Source organism: Clinocottus analis, unplaced genomic scaffold, assembly GCF_023055335.1.
Source record: "Clinocottus analis isolate CAN_PGR_092001 unplaced genomic scaffold, fCliAna1.0.p SCAF_6, whole genome shotgun sequence".
Classification (NCBI taxonomy): domain Eukaryota; kingdom Metazoa; phylum Chordata; class Actinopteri; order Perciformes; family Cottidae; genus Clinocottus; species Clinocottus analis.
Genome location: NW_027176218.1, coordinates 16,917,573 through 16,938,416, shown reverse-complemented (window position 1 = coordinate 16,938,416; position 20,844 = coordinate 16,917,573). Strand labels below are relative to the sequence as shown.

Below are 20,844 nucleotides of genomic sequence, written 5' to 3'. Positions count from 1 at the left end.
GAAACCCCCAAATATAGGAAAGTTTGATACTACTTCACTAAGATACCCCGGAACAATTCACAACATGTTATGTTTATTTTAAAATTCGGTTGAACTTTCAATGCAGAATCCTAAAATATACAAAGTCCCAAGTAAGCAAAGCTGTCATAATAATGTAGTGCAGTAAAAAGAACAAGTTCCTTTGAAATATTACTTATTCAGTCACTGCCATTCCCCTACAAGGGTATTCAATCACAAGTAACACGACACAAACTCAACAAGAGCCTTCCTTTGTTTCCTGAACAAACAAATACGATAAGAGGTCTGTGATGCAGCCACTTGCTTAATCCTGCAGCTTTACTGTCTCCATCTGTCAGATCACACCCGGCCTCACGAGGAGTCTGCCACACGCCTGGTCTCAGATCTTTGGCAACACATTCAGAATGCTGCAGCATCCCTATAATCTTTCATTTATATATTCTATGCACCTCAAACCTATGCATGATCTTTGGAGCGCCTCTCACCTACAGCCCTCCAACCCGACGCCTGCACTCTATATTTAAACCAGGCATTCGCTAAATGCTTTCATACTAAATGTCAAACTGGCAATGAAAAAAAACAACAACTTTGTGTTGATATGGGCAGAAACATTTTTTATTGGCTAGGTTTAAACTTGATGGGAATAGTAAACATAAAGTCATTTTGTAAGACAACCCAGTTCATGGTTACTGGCTTAAAGAAACAAAGCCTTGGTCCTTTAATGTACAACAGCATGTAATGTAATCCTCCTTAGAAATATTCAACTGATCGTCTACATGTCGTGCAACGATCCATCGGGACCTCGTGAGCGTTCAAAACTGCTGGCGAAGCCGACATCCGTCTGACCTCAAGAGTCTCGAGGCGTCTGCTTCTTTGTTTTTATCCTCGCTGTTCTCATCTTCTTTCTTGTTCAACATTTTTTCATCCCTGCATCTGAGAGAGGAGCTGCTCTCTGCGCTCTGCACTGATGAAGAAACGGAGTTTCCGTGGCAACAGCCTTACCTCTACAGGCATGGCCTCGTACTCCTCGTTGTCGATGTTGTAGAAGCCAGCCGTGCCCTGCGGGGTCAGGGACATCAAGTTAGATGTCAAAACTAAAACAAACAGGCAAAGCTTAAGAAAGTAAACGACATAACATCAGCACCATTCTTAAATAGTGAAATAGGATCAAGTCACTGAGACGTGGTTCCTGACCTCGGGCAGCTGCAGCTGACACGCACTGGCTTCCAGTTTCGTGGAGTCTTTAGTGAATGCAGACGGGTCCTCTTCTTTTCTACTTCTACAATGGAGAATTGACATTTACATTCTTTTACTTGAACTTTTATATTATGCATAATGTCCGTTTGCAGACTCATATAAATAAATAAATTCTTTTACTGACCCAACGGTGATGTACTCGCCCACTGTGAAGTTGTCCGGTTCAGCAGAGATCGTCAGGGAGTCATTTAGACGCTGCAAATTCAAATGAACAGAAACAAATTAGAGTTTTTGGAACAATCTAAGAGGAAAACAAGGCACATTAGTGGGATCTCATAATCATTTTAGAAAAACAAGGTTTAGAAAATGTAATTATTTTGGACTGACCCTCTCCACTGGGTTTTTGTTGTGCGTTTGAATAAACAGCTCTAGCGTCGACAGACGCTCCTCCTTCCACTGCTCTGGCTCTTCCACTTTTGGAGGCTCTGAGCAAAGACACACACAAACCACCAGAAGATAAATACAACTCGCAGTCTTCGACTGTTGGGATTTGGCGTCACGTTGTTGAGCTGTGATCAACAGTATCAACACAATGACGCACACTACCTTCGACGGGAGGGTTCCAGTGGTTTTGGAGCCTGCGGATGATGCGGTACAGCAGGTTGGGTCTGGGGGGCTTCTGAGGGGGCAGGTCAGGGGGCCGCAGGGTGGGATCCAGGTAGGACACTGAGACCTCACGGACCAGGGGCCACTCCTGAGAAGAAAACAGCGCAGGATTAAAATATATCTGCAGACACAGAGTTATAACAGCCAATGGTGACAGGGAAACAGGGGAAGACATGAAATACAGCAACAACCTCACGATATCTACCGTCTTATACACAATAACATTAGATATTGAGGCTAGATATTCAATATTCAAACTATTTAAAATAAGAAAATACAACACTATATTTAATGTCATTTAGTGTCTTATTCAAAACTATACAGAATAACAGGATGGAGAACTTCTACAGCACCATTTGGGTCATCATTATAGGATACATGAATTGCACTGAAGCCAGGTTTCAGGATCACAACTTTTTAAGGTAGAATGACTCAATATGGGTGTAGATAATAAGTGATACATGCCACAGACGCCTCCTTTGATAGAAAACATACGTAGCAAAGTCATAACTGGAGAGTTGCAGAAAGAAAAAACATGCTGAAAAGATTTTTGTTCAAAACAGGGAGGAACTTTTGAGACATTGACGTTCGCTGGCATGGATATTTTATAAAAGGCTTACCCGAGTATGTTAAGAAAATGTATTGCCTTACCCGTAGAGTACTAAACCAATGTGCTGCTTTTGTCTTCAGTGGTCCAAGGTACCAATATCTATAAGGGAATGTGGTTAATTATTCTTTTATATGTTGAATTATGTCATGGTTATAATCAGAGTGACCAATTGTGTATTCATTCATACTTGCTGATTGTTGCAGCCACGTCTCTAAAAGCCCCCCAACGTAGTCCTGTCAGAGCGAAGACTGGCTGCTCTTTCTCCCCCTAAACACACACACACACACACACACACACACACACACACACACACACACACACACACACACACACACACACACACACACACACTTTAATTTCTGTCCAACTGCTGACACGTATCTCATTGCATAGAGAACACTTAATTGCATAATCCTTTTTGACATCATACATTTCTTATAATATTTGTTTATTTGACCTGAAAACAAATACCGACATGAGCAAGTATCTGCATTCAAGACAAATATGATGTTGATAGCTTTGAGGCTTTGCAGAATAAACAGAGGCCGTTTCTCACTTTGATTTGCAGCACATCCAGCGGTACTGTTTCTCCTTTTAGAATGGACAGTGTTGCTGATGTAATGTCTCTGGAAAGGGTGGAGAAAAGGGGGTTAAGTTATATGAGTAAACGCATACCGTGCCCATATATATATATATATATATATATATGTGTGTGTGTGTGTGTGTGTGTGTGTGTGTGTGAGGCACATCCAGAAGGTAAGAAGTTAGCGCGATGATACAGTCTGGAACTTTCCTGACAGTATTGAAGAGAAACTTACTTGATCTTGTTGTCGCTGAGGAGGTGAAGACTTGGACTCAGGGAATTGCGAGAGCCCAGTGGAATGAATCCAATCGGGGTGTTACAGACTGTGTGCTGTGGTCATAGAACATCCATCGATCAGTAACATCAATAAAAAATAAATTTGAATGAAGCAATCTTCCAGATCAATTACAGTAACGTTGTGACACTTACTTGATCTTCTCTTCGTAGTAAACCTGTGACGACTTCCTGCAAGGTGCCATCCCCTCCGGCCACGATGAGCATGTCCGTCTGTTCCATGAACTCCATCAGTTTCTTTGCCTGGCCTTCATAATCCGTCTGCAGAGGAAAACAGGCGATATACGATCACAGTGTCACGTGATGGGATCCCTACTAGAGGCACTGATAGCACCGATAGGTTCCAAGCAAAAATACCTTTACTATTGTAATCTCCACACCAGCCAGGTGTAAGAGCGGAGCAGCATTCTTTTCAAACAGGTTGTTGGCTTTCCTGGGAAAGATTGAGAGAGGAATTTGGAAGTATTCTGAAAGATACTGTTTGTTTGAAGTCCAGACAAACCAGTCAGTGAGAGGATTTGAGGAGTCTTCTTACCCGCTGCAAGCGGCAGGGTTCAAGATCACTGTTGCTTTCCTCAGACGCTCCTGCGGTGTGATCTGTTGACGCCCAAACTCCTATCAAAAAAGATTACGGTGAAGGTGAGGACTGTGTGCTTTAAATGGTAACAACATGAAGTGCAAGAATAATGGGATGTCTTACCCTGGCGGCGAGACAAGCCTCTCTCCGCAGAACATTGTCACTGATAAAGCACAGACACACAATGTGAGACACATGAACAATCAGTATAATTATAATGTATAAATATTCTCATTTAAAGAAATCTCATAACCTAAAATACTCACCAGAGTTTACCATTCAGCCAGTAGCTGCCGTAAGACAGGACGCACACAGCAAATGTGGACTTCTTCCAGTTATTCCGCAGAGTACGAAACACTTTCACAACCCGAGCCATAGCTTTGATTTAAATGTAGAGCGACATTTACGGCGGCTTTAACGTGTTATATTCACGAATGATACATTTCCATCTTAGCGGTCACGGAACCAGAACTGTCAGACGGAGCATGGACATGTTGGTGTAACGTCAAAACAGTCCGGTCCAACACACGGCGGAACCAATGTTGGTAGGTGTTATGCTTCATTCACGCGTTTCGATGTAAAACGAGTATAGCATTATCAAAATGTCATGAAAAATAATATTTGAAAATAAAATAAAATGTATTAAACCCATTTAAATTTCATCTGAATTACTACTCGAGTCAATCTTCAGTCTGTATTAGTAAACTACAATTCCCGTCCAGCTAGACTGTTCGGTTCCTACGGTCTGAGGACCTCGCCTGAAAGGATTATACAGAATTACGACAATGTTTAAAATAGTTTACCAATATAATTACCTGATATAAACTTTTTAATAAAACTAGAAATTTACACTTGAGAAAAGACTATGAAAACGGGTTTATAGAATTAATAATTTTAAATTTTAAACCGGCACAATGCCAGAACCCGCTCCGGTCCAATTTCCGAGTGTATCATGGCGGCGCAGATGGCGGTAAATTCGGGTATGAACTATATATTTTTCATTAACAAGCTTAATTATGTTCATTCATAGCAGTGGCTAATGATTGTTTCTTCACAGTTGGATGTGTGCATATTCGCTTTTTAACGCCAGTTGTGTCGCACGTCATGTTTTGACCACATGGTGATGGATCACTTAATTGCACACTGCTAAGCTACATTAGCATAGCTTACGAGTAAACGTTAGTTTTGCACATGTTGGTTTAACAACGATTCGCTGGGTAAACGTGTTTCACGTTACACCGTTCCACGGTTAACGTGTTTTCACATTATAACAAATGTCATACGGAAATATGACTCTCTGGCGCAACTCCTGGCAAATGGGTCAGCAGACGAGTTTACTTCGCGTTAATTGGAAGCAAAACTGAAACCATCTGACTTAAAACCAGCAAAGACATATTTTCCATCTTTGCCTTGGTTCACTTGGCTCACTGCTGTCCTCGGTTTCTCCAGTTGCGTCACGCCCAACTCAGACAAGTTTGTGTACAACGTTCAGCCTCAACCTAGCCTCTGGTTTACCACACACCTGTCAGTGGGCAGTAAGGTCACAGTTGGTCAATACAAACCTGCTTGTGTTAGTAGAATTATAAGGGGTTTGTAATACAACAATATATTCACTCAAAGTGCAATTGAATAATTAGGCTTAATTTAAAATAACAAACATTAAAGGTAAAACTCTTCAATTGAGAATTGATAGAGGTAATGTGACTGAATTTCACTGGTCGTGTACATTACTGTCAATCACATGTCAATCTTTCATCATTTTTATTAGTCGGTATGGTGTTTATACATCAGCATCTGTACCATTTACAGTACTCATTGTCGCAATCTCTAAGAGGTTTAAAATGTCAACATCATGAAGTAGTCACAAGCTCAGCCCCATCCTATCCTGTCAGTCATTTATATCAGATATTACTGATTGTATTAACAATTCATTTAAAATGCATACTATTACATTTGAGTCCAATGATGAGCGCTGAGTCAGCCATGTGTCATATATATAAAATGCATAAAGCCAACAAAAGTCAGTGTGGTTATAAGAAACGACCACAATACAACTCGGATAATGAGTTATGTGCATGTGTGATGATACAATACCTTTGGAAACCCTTTTACTCACCCAGGAGCCAGTCTGTGGGGGCCGCTAAAGGAGTTATGGGAGACAGTGGATGGGGCGGTGTTGAGGAGACAGCCAGAGAGTGTCCACCTCCTCGACTTGCAGCTGAAGAAACACAAGCCGCACTTTCTGTCTTTATATACGAACCCGGTGAGATGCTGTCTCTTTCTGTTTATCCTGCAACTTCATTGATGCAGACAATGTGTCTTGAGGCTCTGGTGTTAATAGGATCTGGTCTTCTCTTAATTATCAGCCAAAGAGTGCTGAGCAAAGAGAGAAGGTGCGTAAAGCCAGCACAGAGGGCATCGCCATCCAAGGTCAGCAGGGGTCACGGCTCCTTCCAGAGCAGCTACTCTCAGAGGCCTTCATCCTCAGCGATTTGTTTGATATTGGAGAGTTAGCAGCTTTGGAGCTTCTGTTAGCAGGTAAAGTGGATATAAGAAAAATACATTACTTGGAAGCAAAGTTAAAAAGGAAGTTATGTCGTAGATTTGGTATGTTCTTATTATGTGTTATTTTGTGTTACAAACACGGCACTCGCATTAGTTTATAATGGCTATTTGTTTTTTAGTCAGTTCTGATCAAATCCATGATTTGGAGACAAAGCATTGCATGACTTTCAGTAGGAGATGTTGAAGATTCACACAATGTATTCACTTGTTTCCAGGTGAGCAACAGCAGCCCCATTTTCAAGGTCTGACACGAGGTCTAGTAGCTGTGCTACTCTACTGGGATGGAAAGCTCTGTGTGGCCAACTCTCTGCGCACACTCATCCAGTCACGCCATGGCAAGACTTTCACCCTGGACCTGAGGTGATAATGCTATCGACAAGTACCACATAAAAGCCATAACATATGCATTTAATCCTCCCCTCCACATGATGAGCATGTTTTTGTCCTGTTTTTCCCCCTCAATACTCAAGTTCCTTATGATTGACCCGTACTGTTGTTTGTTTTCTCATTCAGTGGAGAGCTAGTGGCTTTGACGATGCGCTTTACAGATGAACTAATGACCCAGGGTCTCACCAAACGCATCCTAACGTTGATGTCGGAGATAAATGTGACGCGTGAGTTTGAGCGACTGCAGAAGGAGCGCGGCTTGGGCAATGAGAAGCACAGAAAAGAGGTGGGAGCAAATATTTTGTGTTGATTTGAAACAAAGATAATATGTTCAATCTTAGTGGAATATTAACATTATTTAACTCCCTCTCTTGTTCCAAGGTCTCTGACCTCATTAAAGAATGCCGACAAGCCCTGGCAGACAGCCTGTTTTCATGGACCTGCCAATCACCTTTGTCTCAAGATGACACCCTGGCTCTTATTGGTCACCTGGAGACAGTGACGGCTCAAGCTGACGGGTCATTGGACAGTGTGAACCTGGCTCTGGTCATGGCACTGCTCTACTGCTTGGATGTCAGCTTCGTAGAACAGGGAACAGAAGATAGAGAAGGTGAGAACATGTTTAATACATATTATGTGTGTAATTGAAGTTTGATCAAAGATGCTTGTATAATTCACTTAAACATACCAATTGTTGCTACGCACGAGATTGCTATTACTTTCAGTAATTTTCTTCTACAGCTGGTGAAGGATTTGTCTCTTTGTTCCTCTAGATCTGATCCAGACACTGCCGTTGCTGACCAACAAACAATATGTGGATGCAGTACACAGCCGTCTGATGGAGGGCCCGCCGTGGAAGCTTCCAGGTCTGCAGGCTGTGTGTCGTCTGGCCTGGGCTCTGTCTCTGAGGGTCCTTTCTCAGCTACCACAGGGAAGTGGTAAGGTCCTTTTTTTCTTGTTGGATATGCATTTAATATAACTATTAGCTGTTTGAAGAAAACATTTTCAATGAGTTCTCAAAGATAATATCCATTTAAAAGAAGTATTTTTCTATTTTTTGTGTGTGATGTGCAGCCCTGGTCGAGTTCACGGAAGCAGATGAGACTCTTGCTGACCAGGCTCTCCTGGGAGATGTCTTCCTGTTTATGAAGGAGGGCATCCTTAACTGTGAGGGTTTTGTCCAGGAAGAGTTTTACATCCGCCGGCTCCATTCACTCATCACAGACTTTCTGGCACTCATGCCAATGAAGGTGAAAAATGCCGCAGATGTTCACCACAAACAAGTTTGACGTGTGTCGATGTCATGTTGTAGTGTTAGCTTGTCAGGTTGTTGTTTTGTTATTTTGCATATTGATTTAATCGTTTAATTAACATGTTTTTGCTGTATTTGCAGGTAAAACAGCTTCGAAACCGCGCTGATGAGGATGCCCGTCTGGTGCACATGTCCCTACAGATGGACAGCGAGCTTCCACCATCGTTACGCAAGGACTTGGACCACCTCATGACCCTCGTCAGTGTTTTTTTGCAAATGCATGCACACATACAATTAGCAACATCACCTTTCACATTTTAAGACTTGACCTGATAATGTTCTTTAAAATAGAGGTCATTTTCTTGATGAGCAACATTAAAAACAAACCGTAGCAACGGCGTGTAAGGAAAACTGCGGTTGCCTGTTCCTGTAACAGTGTTGGTTACTGCTTTGTCTTTCCAGATAGGAGAGTTTTACAGTAAGGACTCATTTGGGCTGGAGTTGGGTCTGGAGTTCTGGTGTCCCACAGAGTCTCTCCAACACACCTCTCTGCAAGGATCTTACCTGGGAATGGCGCTGCAAAGGCCTCCACATAAACAGGTCGGCGCTTTATTTTCTGGAACCTTATTGCTCAAAAAAATATATATTTTCTCCTCACACTAAGAATTATCGTCGATAAAAAGATAGAGACATTTTTTAAATGTTGTATTTGTATCACTGGCTTTCTGTTGAATGTTTTTTTCCCTTTTATTATGCTTTATTGTAGGTGGTTCTGTCCAAGTTTGTGCGTCAAATGGGAGACCTCCTCCCCTCTACCCTCTATGTCTCCTATCTCCGTATGCTAAAAGGGCTCGCCAATGGTCCTCAGTGTGCCCACTACTCCTTCAGTCTGCTTAAAACCAACGGAGCCACACACAGTACGAGCAGATTGTTGTTATCACGAGAAAGACTTTGTAAATTTGTCTGGGACTGAAATAAGAATGAACATATTTTCTGATTGATATATGGGGAATTTAAACAGTTGAAGATTTGATCTGCAGTGTGACTTCTTGGGAAAGACAATTTCATTTGATTTAGTGGTAATCTGGTTGTGTAATTAGTGCCTTTTATTATTGACTATCTTTGTGGTATTATATGTTATAAAAATATGGACTATTTCAAATCTTAAGTAATTTAACTTCAAATTTAGGTGACTACATACATATCCAAATTAATGCTAATTAACCTCCTGTTAATGTTTGCAGGTGACAACCTCCAGGGAGTTTCAGGCAGCCCGGTGTCTTGGGAACATTTTTTTCACTCCCTTATGCTCTACCACGAGAACCTGCGGCGAGACTTTCCAAATCCAGATGCATCACAGTACCGCCACCCATCACTAAGGGGCATCACCCAAAGAGAGCTGGAAGGACTCACCTCATTTCTGCAGTTGCTCACCACCATCATTACATGGGTACAGAATCAGTTAAAGGATGGGCATTTTTATAAAATATTCACCTTGTCTAAGAAACTTTAACACTCAGGATACTGAGATTGCTTTTATATAACTTTATTGTGGTGTGTTTTGTATGATGTTTTGTTTTTTTCGTCTTCTCTAGAGTGAAAATGCTCGACTGGCGTTGTGTGAGCATCCCCAGTGGACCCCGGTTGTCGTGATGTTGGGTTTGCTACAGTGCAGCGTTCCTCCCGTCCTTAAGGCCGAGCTCCTGCTCTGCCTGGCAGCCTTTGGGAAGTCACCAGAGATCGCTGCTTCACTCTGGCAGTCATTGGAGTACACACAGGTTAGACACTTAAAAGATTAGCTGATTTTAAGAATAAAAGTCTGCCAAGTAGAAACAGAATTACTGAAACTTTGTCATCTTTATCCAGTGCAGGATTGAGACTGTGAAGTGATCATATATTACCATTACAACAAATCTCATATTGTCATATATTCTGAGTGGCTGTCAGATTTTCCCAAGCGGTGGGCGTGTTCTCATCTTTATCCAACTCACAAACTGGATTCTTATCATGTTAAGATAGTGTTTTGAGTTTTGAAGTTTGCTGTGGTTTAAAGTTGTATAACTTCATGTTCTTTTACCACAGATCCTTCAGACAGTGCGAGCCCCAGGACAGAGGCAGGCAGCTGGAATTGAGGTGGGATGTTTGTGAAACATTTTAATTGGTTCGCTTTAACATAACATTTTAACAGTTTCCCAAAGGGAATATCTTTAAGATTCAAATGTGTTGTTGTGATGCAAAACCATGCTGACTGGAAGGGATTTGCTTTTCACTGAACTACAACTGAATATAGCAAAGTGACATTTAAAGATGACAACTCAGCGACTTCACTTTGATTTCATCAAAGTAAACACTTTCTGTTCAAAAGTTGTGTAACCTATAAGTAGATGCACATTTGATTGGCTAATTATCTGACTTTGGTTTTGGTTTTCGGCTCTCAGGTGGAGCTGAATGAGATCGAGTCAAGCTCTGAGGAGTATCCTCTGACTCGAGGCTTCTGTCATCTGATCAGCACATTGGTCGAGAGCAGCCTTCCCACTAACTTGGGGGCGGGGCTACGCGTGCCGGGCTTTCAGCCCTACCTGAACTTCTTGCGTGACTCTGTGTTCCTCCCCTTCCCCACCAGAGCTTATCGCTATCCAGCTGAGAAGGTAAGGTGCTGTGTAGTGCTCTCGCAATGTCCTACAGGGCGAAGACACGTAGCTGTAGCCTGCAAGTTGTTACTTTAAAACTACACACATATATGTTCATTTGTTTTCCGTTTTTCCATTTGTGCCATCTCTCAGTGGGAGGTTGCTGACGCCGTCCTGGAGGTGTTCCACAAGCTGCTGCGGGACTACGAGCCCCAGCCGTCGGACTTTGTCCAGGAGATGGTGGAGCTCCAGGGTGAGCAGGTCGCGGCCCACAAGCCTCCCGGCCACAGCATCATGTTCCACCTGCTCAACGACTCGCCCATGCTGGCACTCTGCCTCAGCCTGCTGGAGGAGGGTGTACGCCAGCTGGACACCTACGCACCCTTTCCTGGTGAGAGGACGTCTGTAGCTGCTGTCAGGGTCGTTTGTGTGTGTGTGTGTGTGTGTGTGTGTGTGTTTTCTGACGACATGCTCCATCACTCTTCCCCGACAGGTAAGAAGCACTTGGAGTCGGCGGTGCTACGCTGCCTTTGCTTGCTTGACTTGGCTCTGCAGAAGGAGACAGTGTTCATGGACCTCCTCAGAGAGAGCCATGCCTCCATGCTGGTTTCCCCCTTGGAGCAGCTCCTCCAGGGGGTTAGTCCTCAAACTCGAAGGGCAGATTACATTGTCAATATTGCCAGGTATGGGCATCCAGGTTTATTACAAACTGTGGTATTAATTTTTATTTAGTCTGTGTTGTATGATATATTCCTGTTATCATCTGTGCTTTTCTAGGTAATAGAGAGGAAATGTTATAAAACCTCATCATAAGTAATTGTAGGCTATATTAAAGAAAATGGCAGATTTGTCAGAATGAGTGTAACTTAATGGCGCCCTATATTTGTCCCGGCAGGTATCTGTACCACAGCAGCTCCAACCCAGAAGCTGCTTTCCAGAGTGCAAAGATCCTGCGTCGTATTGCCAAATACCCCAACATTCAGACGAGGCTGGTGGGAGATTTCACACACGACCAGGTATATTTACATGTCTCAACTCTTACCAAATGAAAATAAAAGATTTCCCACAAAGATTCACGATGTTTCACAAAATGCATTAAGCAAAATAACAAGAAAAACAAAATATTGTACAGTTGCTTTATATATATTTTTTTTTAATTAAATGTTTTAATGAGATAATAATATCCAAAAGACTTAGGAAGATGCTTTAGGATTTTTTTTTCATTTTGTTTTACGAAAGATCACTAGCTTCTGTAGTGTTGTTGTGTTTGAAGTTGAGAATTGTTTTGTCTTTCTTTTAGTCTGTGAGTGACAAGCTTATGGCCGGCTTTGTGGAGTGTCTGGACAGTGAAGAGGCCGAGGAGGGAGCAGAGGATGGAGATGGTGAGAGACAAGAACAAATCTATCTATCTATCTATCTATCTATCTATCTATCTATCTATCTATCTATCTATCTATCTATTAATCTAATCTATCAATCATTGAGACTGAATACTGTTTCATCTTGTAACCTGTTGTAATAACTGTCACACTCGCCTACTTGATTACCCCCAAACTTCCAGACTCAAACCAACAAAAGAAGGTTGCACGAATTCGACATGAAACTCGGATCCATATGCTGAACCTGCTCATCACATCCTTGGAGCTGAAGACACCAAATCTGGCCCTGTATCTCTTGGGCTATGAAGTCAAGAAGCCTGTGTCCTCCACCAACCTCCAGGACCCAGGTCGGACTACAACCTCAGCTGTTGGATTTTAGCAACATTTTTGTGTTTCTGGTTTGGATGGACAGCGAATTAGATGACCTGAGCGTAATCTTTTAGTTGGGGGTGAATTTTTGTGTTACAGGTGTGTTGGGATGTCCACGGAGCTGCCTGCACGCCATCCTGAGTCTGCTGCAGAGAGGCACAGAGAAGAGATCCGGACCTGTACTAATACAACAGGCCCCGCACATGGCTGAGCTCTGCTACCAGGTACTCTTCATTCTCTACTCTCTACGACTTGCATTTCATGCCTCATAGGTTGAAAGTATACATGAAATTTGTGTTTGGGCTGATTATGTCTTGTTTGTCTCCCTCTTTCAGGTGATCTACCAGCTTTGTGCCTGCCCAGACACATCAGGACCTACTATGCGCTATTTGAGGACTAGCCAGGACTTCCTGTTCTCTCACCTGCAACACCTACCCTTCATCCTGCCTAGTGAGTACAGTGTAACTGTATAATAGCAAAAACATTTGGGAAGTAGTAAATGAAAACCCTAAAACAAAGAGGCAAGAAAGGCAGAACCTTAATGGAAATTAGTCGTGGTTTTGCTGAAAGGCTAAGTAAATATTGTAAAGCTTGTTACAGTATGTCACCGTTAAAATGTGGGTGGGTGTTTATGAAAATACTGTCAAAGTAGATTGATTCAATTATACCGTCTGCTCTCCTCAGGTAATGAGATCGCCGCCCTCTCTCAGATGTCTTGGCTCATGAAAACTGCTGCTATTGAGCTGAGAGTGACATCACTGAACCGCCAGCGTTCACATACACACCACCTTGTCAGCCTCCTGTTGGATGACCAGCCACACACTCAACATACAGGTATGTTGTCATTTCGAAGGGCATATTTCAATGTATTCACAAATTTTGAAACAAAGTAATTTTAGTCTTTTTTATTTTGAATGTTCAAAAATACATTTTAGAAAAAAAACATACTCTAATGAATATACACAAGTAATGATCACACACCCTCAAATGCAAACTCAAACTCTCAATCACATCAAATCAATTCAGTTTATTTTGTATAGCCCAAAATCACAAATACAAGATTTGCCTTGAAGGGCTTTACAATCTGTATACATGACATCTCTGTCCCAGAACCTCACATCGGATCAGGAAAAACTCCCCCAAATAAATATAGTAAAACCCTCTCACAGGGACAAAAAAAGGGGAAGAAACCTGAGAGAGAGCAACAGAGGAGGATCCCTCTCCCAGGATGGACAGAAGCAATAGATGTCATGTGACCAGAATCCAACTTCAGACAGCCACATGACCGCTCATTCATGTATGACCCTTGAACATCTTAATTTCTCTTTTTAGCTGATGGGGAATCAGGAATGGAAGAAGAAACCAGATCAGTCAGCGGATTCCTGCATTTTGACACAGTTTCTAAAGGTTTGCGCCACCATAATACACGTTCAAATCGAAAAACCGATGTCCAGTTAACATTTAGGGGATCTTCACACACTCAAGTGATTTATTCTAGCTGCCATTTAAGCCTCTTGTTCTTTTAGAATTACACATCTTTGACCCTCATTTTGTCCTTGTCTGATGCCATCAGTGCGCAGGAAGTTGCTGAGTGTGCTGGACGCCATAGATTTCAGTCAGGATATGCCTGAGCTGCTGCAGCTGGACTTCTTTGAGCGCACTCAGATCGAGCAGGTGATCTCCAACTGTGAGCACATCAATGAGCAAGGACACACAGTGTGCAATGTGAAGGTGGGTTTCCAGGTTGAACTCCTAAACTTCAACTATTTAGTTTGTGATCTTCCGCTTATGTGTCATATTTTGTTCAACTTTCTTACAGTTGCTACATCGAGTGCTAGTTGCTGAGGTGAATGCACTGCAAGGCATGGCAGCCATTGGACAGAGGCCGCTGTTGATGGAGGTTGGTTAACTAAAACTAGTAGGACTGTTTTTCTGTGTAATTTAACAGTAAGTTGCGAGTCCAGAATAACCCAAAAAAAGCCATCATCAGTGGGAACTTTTGAAACATCCAGTTAAAAATAAAGTCAATGACTCCCTCTGACCAACGCAGGGTTTGAAGGAACACCAGCGTTTTCTCCTCATGAATATTGTTAATCTCTTCACGGTAATTTTTCTCATATGTGTCTCTGTGTGTATCCTTGTAGGAGGTGAACTCCATCCTGCAGCAGGTGGTGGAACGCAATCGTGTCCGTCGGAGTTTGAGTGCAAAGCGCCATGCGCTGCGGTCCTGGAGGAGCCTGGTGGAGACGCTGCTGACCGCCTGCCCTGTTGATCTCATACCTGCCGAGGACAGGCAGCTCATCATCAGGGACTTGCTGCTCGACCTGCATGATAAGGTCAGTGGGTTTGTCACATTGAGGGTGAAATTAGTGCGGGAATAAAATCAAAACAAAATGTTTTAGTGTACTTTGGATGCAGTCATTTATAAAAAAAGGTGTGGCTAGCTGCAATTAGAATCACACCATACCCCTAATAAACAACATCTTCAGGGTCATTGCTTTTATTCAGTGGTCATCGTTACGTACACACAGTATTAAATCAATCTAAGTTAAGAAAACGCTGAGGAATTGTTAATTCCCGTAAGAGCTGACATTGTTAAACCAACTAAGTGTAAATGCTGCTGTGCATTGCCCAGGTGTTGTCTGAGGAGGCTGCAGGAGAACTGATGCCCATTGTTGCCGGGGCAGTCTTCACTCTGACAGCCCACCTCAGCCAATCCTTCCTGTCGGAGCAGCAGCAAGGGGCGGGATTAGAAGCATCCTCTGGGTTTGCCTCCATCGCCAACTCAGCCCTGCACCTGATTCTCCGCAAGCTGCTGGACTTTATCCTTTGTACTGGTTAGTGAGGACATGAACCTACATTTCTCACATAGCATATGTTGCTCTGATAAACCTTGATGAGGTTAGATTTCATACTCTCATCTTTTGCACTTTAAGGAGGCGGATACCAGCGTCTGCGTGCTCACTTGTATGGCTCCCTGCTGTACTACCTTCAAATCGCCCAAAAACCTGAAGAACCAGACACTTTGCAGACAGGTACAACACACAAAAACAATAATACAGACAGTCTGGAAAATATGCAAAGTTCATATTAATTTACAAATGTAAATCATCAGAAGTTGTCTGAATGCTGTCGGGCCAATTTTTACAGATGCATTATTTTTATCTGGTCTTATGTCAAAGGGACATTATACAGGCATTGTTTAGTCATCTGATGAAAAATCTTCCTCTTCCTCCCTCCAGCGGGAAAAGCAATGTGGGAGCGTCTCACAGCCCCAGAAGATGGTTTCTCCAAACTGCAGAGAGAGAACCTCGCTATCATTGAGAGCTATGGCGAGGCTCTCATGGAGGTGGTGTGTCGGGATGCCTGTGACGGCCATGAAATCAGCAGGGTAAGAGCCAAACAACAATATGACTCGTGTCCTTACCTTTTCAGCCTCATACAAGGGGTGAAATATTCCCACTTTGGCTGTGATGAAAAAAAAGGAGGGAAAAAATGTAAACACCCCCAAAAATACAATATTTAATTTTATGTCATATCGCCCGCCACTACCGCATACTGACATGATGTTAACATGGTGTAGTTAGTTTCCAAAATAGTTTATAGTAAAATAAAGTTTTTGAAAAAAAAAATACTAAAATGGACTTTATTGTATATGAAAGTACAAAGGTCTGTTGAGAGGATACATATTCATATTAGAATTTCAGTCTAACGAGCTGAAAGAAGTGCCTCCTATTGATGTATGGTTTGTATTATTTGAGCAGGTTCTTTGTTTTACTCTCAGTCCTTGCTTTGTCTCCTCTCCCTCTCGGTCAGATGTTGGCTCTGTCGGTGCTGGACCGGATCCTTTCCATAGATCGTCAGAATCAGTGGCTTGTCTATATCTGCAACAGTGGTTACCTGCGGTCGCTCGTGGAGAGCCTGAGGCAGGATGATGCGGCCCTGCAGAGCATGCTCGTGCCTCAGCCACCACTCCTCAAACCACTTTACATCTACGAGAGCAAGATGGTGAGCACATGTGCACTTTTACCGTTTCTTTTCCAAAGTAGACCTGTAGCCTCGGTCTAAAACCTCTGCGTAAGTTTAGGATTATGAAGGTACAAACTTTGCTGTGTGTCCTCAGGCTCTGCTGACTCGTGTGGCGAAGACGGGTCAGGGAGCTGTGGAGCTGCTGCGCTGTGGGCTGGTGGCACAGCTGATAGAGTGTCAGGTGTTTGACATGGTACCTGACACGGATGCACACAGGTAGGGAAGGAAAGAGGTGGCAGAGTAACTTCCTCGTGTGTTTCTATTATTATGAAAATGCATTGTTATTAATAAAAGGGTTTTCAAATACGATAAAATGCCCCCTGGAATAAATCAGACCTGATTTCTACCAATTTAATCTAAAGAATAACGGATATTTTATCTGGAGTTTGTGATTCTGGTCTAAAGCAACACAATTAAAAGAACAACTTCTCTAAGAAGAACTTTAAATCAAACTATTTTTACTTTAGTACAGTGTGTTTAACTGACTAACTCTTCTTAAGGTGTCTTAATAGCATTAGGCATTGCCTAAATGTGTGTCTGTTTGCTGGTGGTCTACAGGGTGATGAGGGACCCGTCAGGCTTCATCCCCAGCCCTATGGACCGCTACAGGCAGATTCTCCTCCCAACCCTGGTGCTCTTTCAGGTGATTTTGACCTCGACCTCAATGAATCACCAGCAGGGGGCGGCACAGGTAAGCACACGACTATTAATATTGCTAAGGCTATATCTTTATTTTATTTTACCTTGAAAATGCTTAAAGTCAGTAAAGTTTGTTGATATTGATTTCATTGGGTTATAAATGCTGCTTGTAGACTCGAGGGTCAATGCTCATTTGACCAATGAGGTCAAGTGAGACAACTTGCACTGTGTCATAGTCATGGCAGTGTTTATGAAAATTACAAACGGTTTCATAATCAAAGCACAAACATCCTAACTTTTGTGTGTGTGCATGTGTGTGTGCAGGTTCTCCAGTGGCTGATAGTGCATGGCGACACCGTGCAGTCCCTGTTGCGCTGTCAGGAGCTCAGTATGGGAGCAATGCAGGAGCTCTCTCTGCTTACTGGCATCATCAGTAAGACGGCTTTGCCAGGTACAATATTCTATTTCCATTGTGCCACCCACATGTTCACATTCAGAGAGCGTGTGAATGGAGGTGTTCATGTACGGCTTGGTCTCCCAGGTACCCTTGAGACGGGCGGGGAGGTCAACAGTGCTGCTCTCATGGAGTTTCAGGGGCACATCAACCGATTTCAGGTTGGACAGCTAGCTGCCTTTCTTTTCATCATTTGTTGTATTGTGTTTTTTCTGTCGTCTTCTTGCTAATGCACACCCATTCCAGTGTGTGAATTGCACGGTTAATAATGCGTCTCTTCATTGTCCAGCGTCTCTGTCTGTCGCTGCTGGGCCGTCTGGCGGGCAGCGAGCGGGAGCGGTTGCTGAAGCAGGCCGAGATTGCTGCACCTGGAGACTCGGCAGAAAGACGAGAGGAGATGGAGGTGACCATGCAGCAGGTCAGACAAAAAGTCTTCTATAAGTGATGTTTGATGAGGGTGGTGGTGCCTTGGGTTACTTGATATTTTGTTATTGCTTCACTAATGTAGTTTATGTGAGCATGTCTGTATATAGTACACCGTTTGCATATTCCAACAGTAAAATAAGCAGTGACGAGAAAGGGATAAAATGAACAGTGTGTGTTGAGTCTTGTATGCGTCGTCATAATTATTCATCAGTACTGCATTGTCTGACCTGAGAGGTTCTGTCCTCTGTACCCAGGTGTGTGCTAACATCATGGAGTACTGCCAGGCCCTGCTGCTGCAGAGCTCGGCCCAGGCCCAGTTCAGCATCTGCCTCTTCAGCCCGTCAGGCAGCGAGCCAGCTGGCAGGGACGGAGGACGCACAGGTCAGTGACCTTCTGCCAATGCCAAGAGGAGGAGAGGGGCTTGTACCCACAGTATACACTGTGTGAACATGCGTCATAACTAAAGCTTTACAGTTTTAGTCCTCCTCTAGCTGAGAATTGGCTTTTTTTTTTAAACAAAAAATATTTTTTTTAATGTCTGATAGCTGATTAGATTAATTTATTTGACCTTTTACGACCAATTAGCTTTTTATTTCCAGCAGCACTCATTCATTTCTACAAGGGTAGTTTGAGACTGAACCGCAGCTCTTATTTCTTTAAGATCTGTCGTCCACTCTGCCATCAATGGCTTACTCCCGGGCCCCCAGCCTGGGTCTGGTCCTGTACCTGCTGAAGAACAGCGCTGCAGATTTCTTCCGGTTCCACCAGAGTCACAGACAAAGCCTGAGCAAGCTGCAGACCCTGGATCAGCTGCCTCCTGATGAGCTGAAGGAGGTAATGATAGACCAGTACGCCTATTCACTCCTGCTGTACATGTTGGGCAAACTGTTTTTCTCCGAATTGTGAAAGTGGAGGTAAACAAAGATATAAATAAAAAAGTAACTTCTTTAGTTTCTGCACCTTCTTGACTCCCAACATGCATGGTCCTCAGATCTAACCACCGACATCTTCTCTGCAGTTGTGCCAAGGCCTGGTGTCGGGCCCAGGAGGCGTGGAGAAAATCTCATCGGTCCAGAGGAGCTTGCTGGCCAAGAGACGGCTGGTCCAGCTTATCAACAACAGAGCCAAGCTGCTGTCCCTGTGCTCCTGTATCCTTTGGCCTTTTGCAGGCACAGGCGTAGTCAAATGACTCGCATATTCCGTCCATCAGTATTTCATGATTGTCTTTGAAATTACTGTTCAGTAAATTGAAATAACAAGCTATAACGCCACAACATGAGTTGCCTTGAAATGCCTTGACCTGCCTCTTCCTCAGATGTGATCGAAACGTGTTTGTTTGTGTTGTGGCGCCACCTGGAGTACTACTTGTTGCACTGTTCTCCCACCGACCCCAAAGACTCCCTGATGCCCGGAGCCAGTTTGTACAGATCTCGCCTCACAGACGGTGAGAAAATATGTTCCACATATATATGCACATGTAAAGCAGACCTGACATAACGAGCATTTTGCAGACAACACGCCTGCAAAGCTATTGTTTCTAGTCTGTTGGTGCTGAATTGAGTGAATTTAGCTTTATGCATTTAGTTTATTAAATCTTGTTTGTTCTTCAGACTCGTTTGGCGGGTTGCAGGCAAGTGGAAGTCGTGGTCTCGGCCAACCCAGAGTCACCCAACAAGACCTAGACCTGGTAAGAAATGTCATGTGTTGACATCGGCAAATGTCACACTTCCACTTTAAATGCTGCTCTGACTGACATCACAGTGTGTGTGTGTGTGTGTGTGTGTGTGTGTGTGTGTGTGTGTGTGTGTGTGTGTGTGTGTGTGTGTGTGTGTGTGTGTGTGTGTGTGTGTGTGTGTGTGTTTACATACGTGTTACTACCTACATTGCTCCTGATCCCTCTTGTCTGGTCTTCTGTTTGTGCGTCTGAAGCTGAAGAGCGACATGGCCGCAGGTTTCGGAGAGGCTCTGCAGAGGAAACTGCTGGAGGTGGAGGGTTTGTACAGCCAGGTCCGCTCCCGCCACACCTTCATCCAGGCCCTGGTTCGCAGGATCCGTGGCCTCCTCCGACAGCCCAAAAGCTGAAGGGAGACACGCTACAAAGACTGTCCAAAACCCAAACTCTGTTTCGTATTGACTCAAAACTTTTGCCAAGCAACACAAGAAAACTACTAAGGATTCCAACTTCCGGTCAGGTGGCTTTTTCTGGCAACGTCACTCCTTTTTACTGACCCGTTGCGGCGCCTCTCGAGTATTGTGAGATGTAATAGCCATCACAGCGCGCGTGCATCATTGGTGACTTAATTCTAATTTAGTTTGACTAGCGCTGTGCAAGTAGCGTTTCTCAAAGAAGCGGGAAAAAGTAACTGGCACAACACACGTACACAATTTTTACTCATTAAGATGATTTGATAATGTTTTTTTTTTCTTTTTCGTTTGTGAAAATAAAATCTTTCTAAATCTGTTAAATACGTGTTGTGTGTGAACAAGACGGCAAACAGCCTAAAACAGACCTGGATTAAGCATAATGTATTATATTGGTGAGTCACTATCTGCTGCTATGCACTGAATATTCAGTGTGTATACTATGAAGAAAAAGGTTCTTCCTGTTTATCATTTGTTTCACTGACCATCACCATCTCTTTATGACTTTACTTTATCACATCTTCAAAGTGTTCACTACCTCTCACAAACAACAATCACCTGTTTCTTTGTGCATGTCTGGCATGACTCATTGTGAAAAACAACTTATTGGAGAAAAAAAAAGCCAAA

General features: G+C 43.1%; 2 protein-coding genes across 2 annotated transcripts; one reads left to right on the top strand and one right to left on the bottom strand.

Moving 5' to 3' along the window:
• Window positions 1-624: 624 nt before the first annotated feature.
• Window positions 625-4,437, bottom strand: agk (acylglycerol kinase). The gene is made up of 14 exons (XM_068603224.1): window positions 4,212-4,437; window positions 4,069-4,108; window positions 3,904-3,983; window positions 3,726-3,801; window positions 3,504-3,629; window positions 3,310-3,404; window positions 3,048-3,117; window positions 2,679-2,758; window positions 2,533-2,590; window positions 1,822-1,969; window positions 1,603-1,700; window positions 1,400-1,470; window positions 1,213-1,297; window positions 625-1,077 (listed from the first exon to the last, which is right to left on the bottom strand). Exons 1-14 carry the CDS (start codon window positions 4,319-4,321, stop codon window positions 940-942), a joined length of 1,275 nt encoding a protein of 424 aa, XP_068459325.1. The 5' UTR covers window positions 4,322-4,437; the 3' UTR covers window positions 625-939.
• Window positions 4,438-4,883: 446 nt separating this feature from the next.
• Window positions 4,884-20,541, top strand: nup205 (nucleoporin 205). The gene is made up of 42 exons (XM_068603400.1): window positions 4,884-4,925; window positions 6,066-6,208; window positions 6,312-6,483; window positions 6,726-6,870; window positions 7,024-7,183; window positions 7,279-7,507; window positions 7,671-7,835; window positions 7,972-8,147; window positions 8,291-8,407; window positions 8,612-8,749; window positions 8,916-9,066; window positions 9,394-9,599; window positions 9,745-9,927; window positions 10,232-10,282; window positions 10,588-10,797; window positions 10,933-11,170; window positions 11,273-11,462; window positions 11,675-11,795; window positions 12,080-12,161; window positions 12,341-12,505; window positions 12,627-12,751; window positions 12,863-12,977; window positions 13,212-13,361; window positions 13,860-13,934; window positions 14,101-14,258; window positions 14,347-14,427; window positions 14,672-14,863; window positions 15,163-15,364; window positions 15,464-15,562; window positions 15,770-15,918; window positions 16,344-16,535; window positions 16,651-16,772; window positions 17,115-17,247; window positions 17,520-17,646; window positions 17,737-17,810; window positions 17,939-18,067; window positions 18,330-18,456; window positions 18,737-18,909; window positions 19,094-19,223; window positions 19,391-19,519; window positions 19,686-19,762; window positions 20,005-20,541. Exons 1-42 carry the CDS (start codon window positions 4,898-4,900, stop codon window positions 20,155-20,157), a joined length of 5,982 nt encoding a protein of 1,993 aa, XP_068459501.1. The 5' UTR covers window positions 4,884-4,897; the 3' UTR covers window positions 20,158-20,541.
• The last annotated feature ends 303 nt before the right edge of the window (window positions 20,542-20,844 follow it).

Coding starts and splice junctions, on each gene's coding strand:
- agk (XM_068603224.1), bottom strand. CDS start 4,321: ATGGCTCGGGTTGTGAAAGTGTTTCGTACTCTGCGGAATAACTGGAAG. Junction 1,970..2,532: donor ATTGGTTTAGTACTCTACGG/GTAAGGCAATAC, acceptor TTTTCTTCTCAG/GAGTGGCCCCTGGTCCGTGA. Junction 1,471..1,602: donor ACAAAAACCCAGTGGAGAGG/GTCAGTCCAAAA, acceptor TTGAATTTGCAG/CGTCTAAATGACTCCCTGAC.
- nup205 (XM_068603400.1), top strand. CDS start 4,898: ATGGCGGCGCAGATGGCGGTAAATTCGG. Junction 7,184..7,278: donor ATGAGAAGCACAGAAAAGAG/GTGGGAGCAAAT, acceptor TCTTGTTCCAAG/GTCTCTGACCTCATTAAAGA. Junction 7,836..7,971: donor TCAGCTACCACAGGGAAGTG/GTAAGGTCCTTT, acceptor TGTGATGTGCAG/CCCTGGTCGAGTTCACGGAA.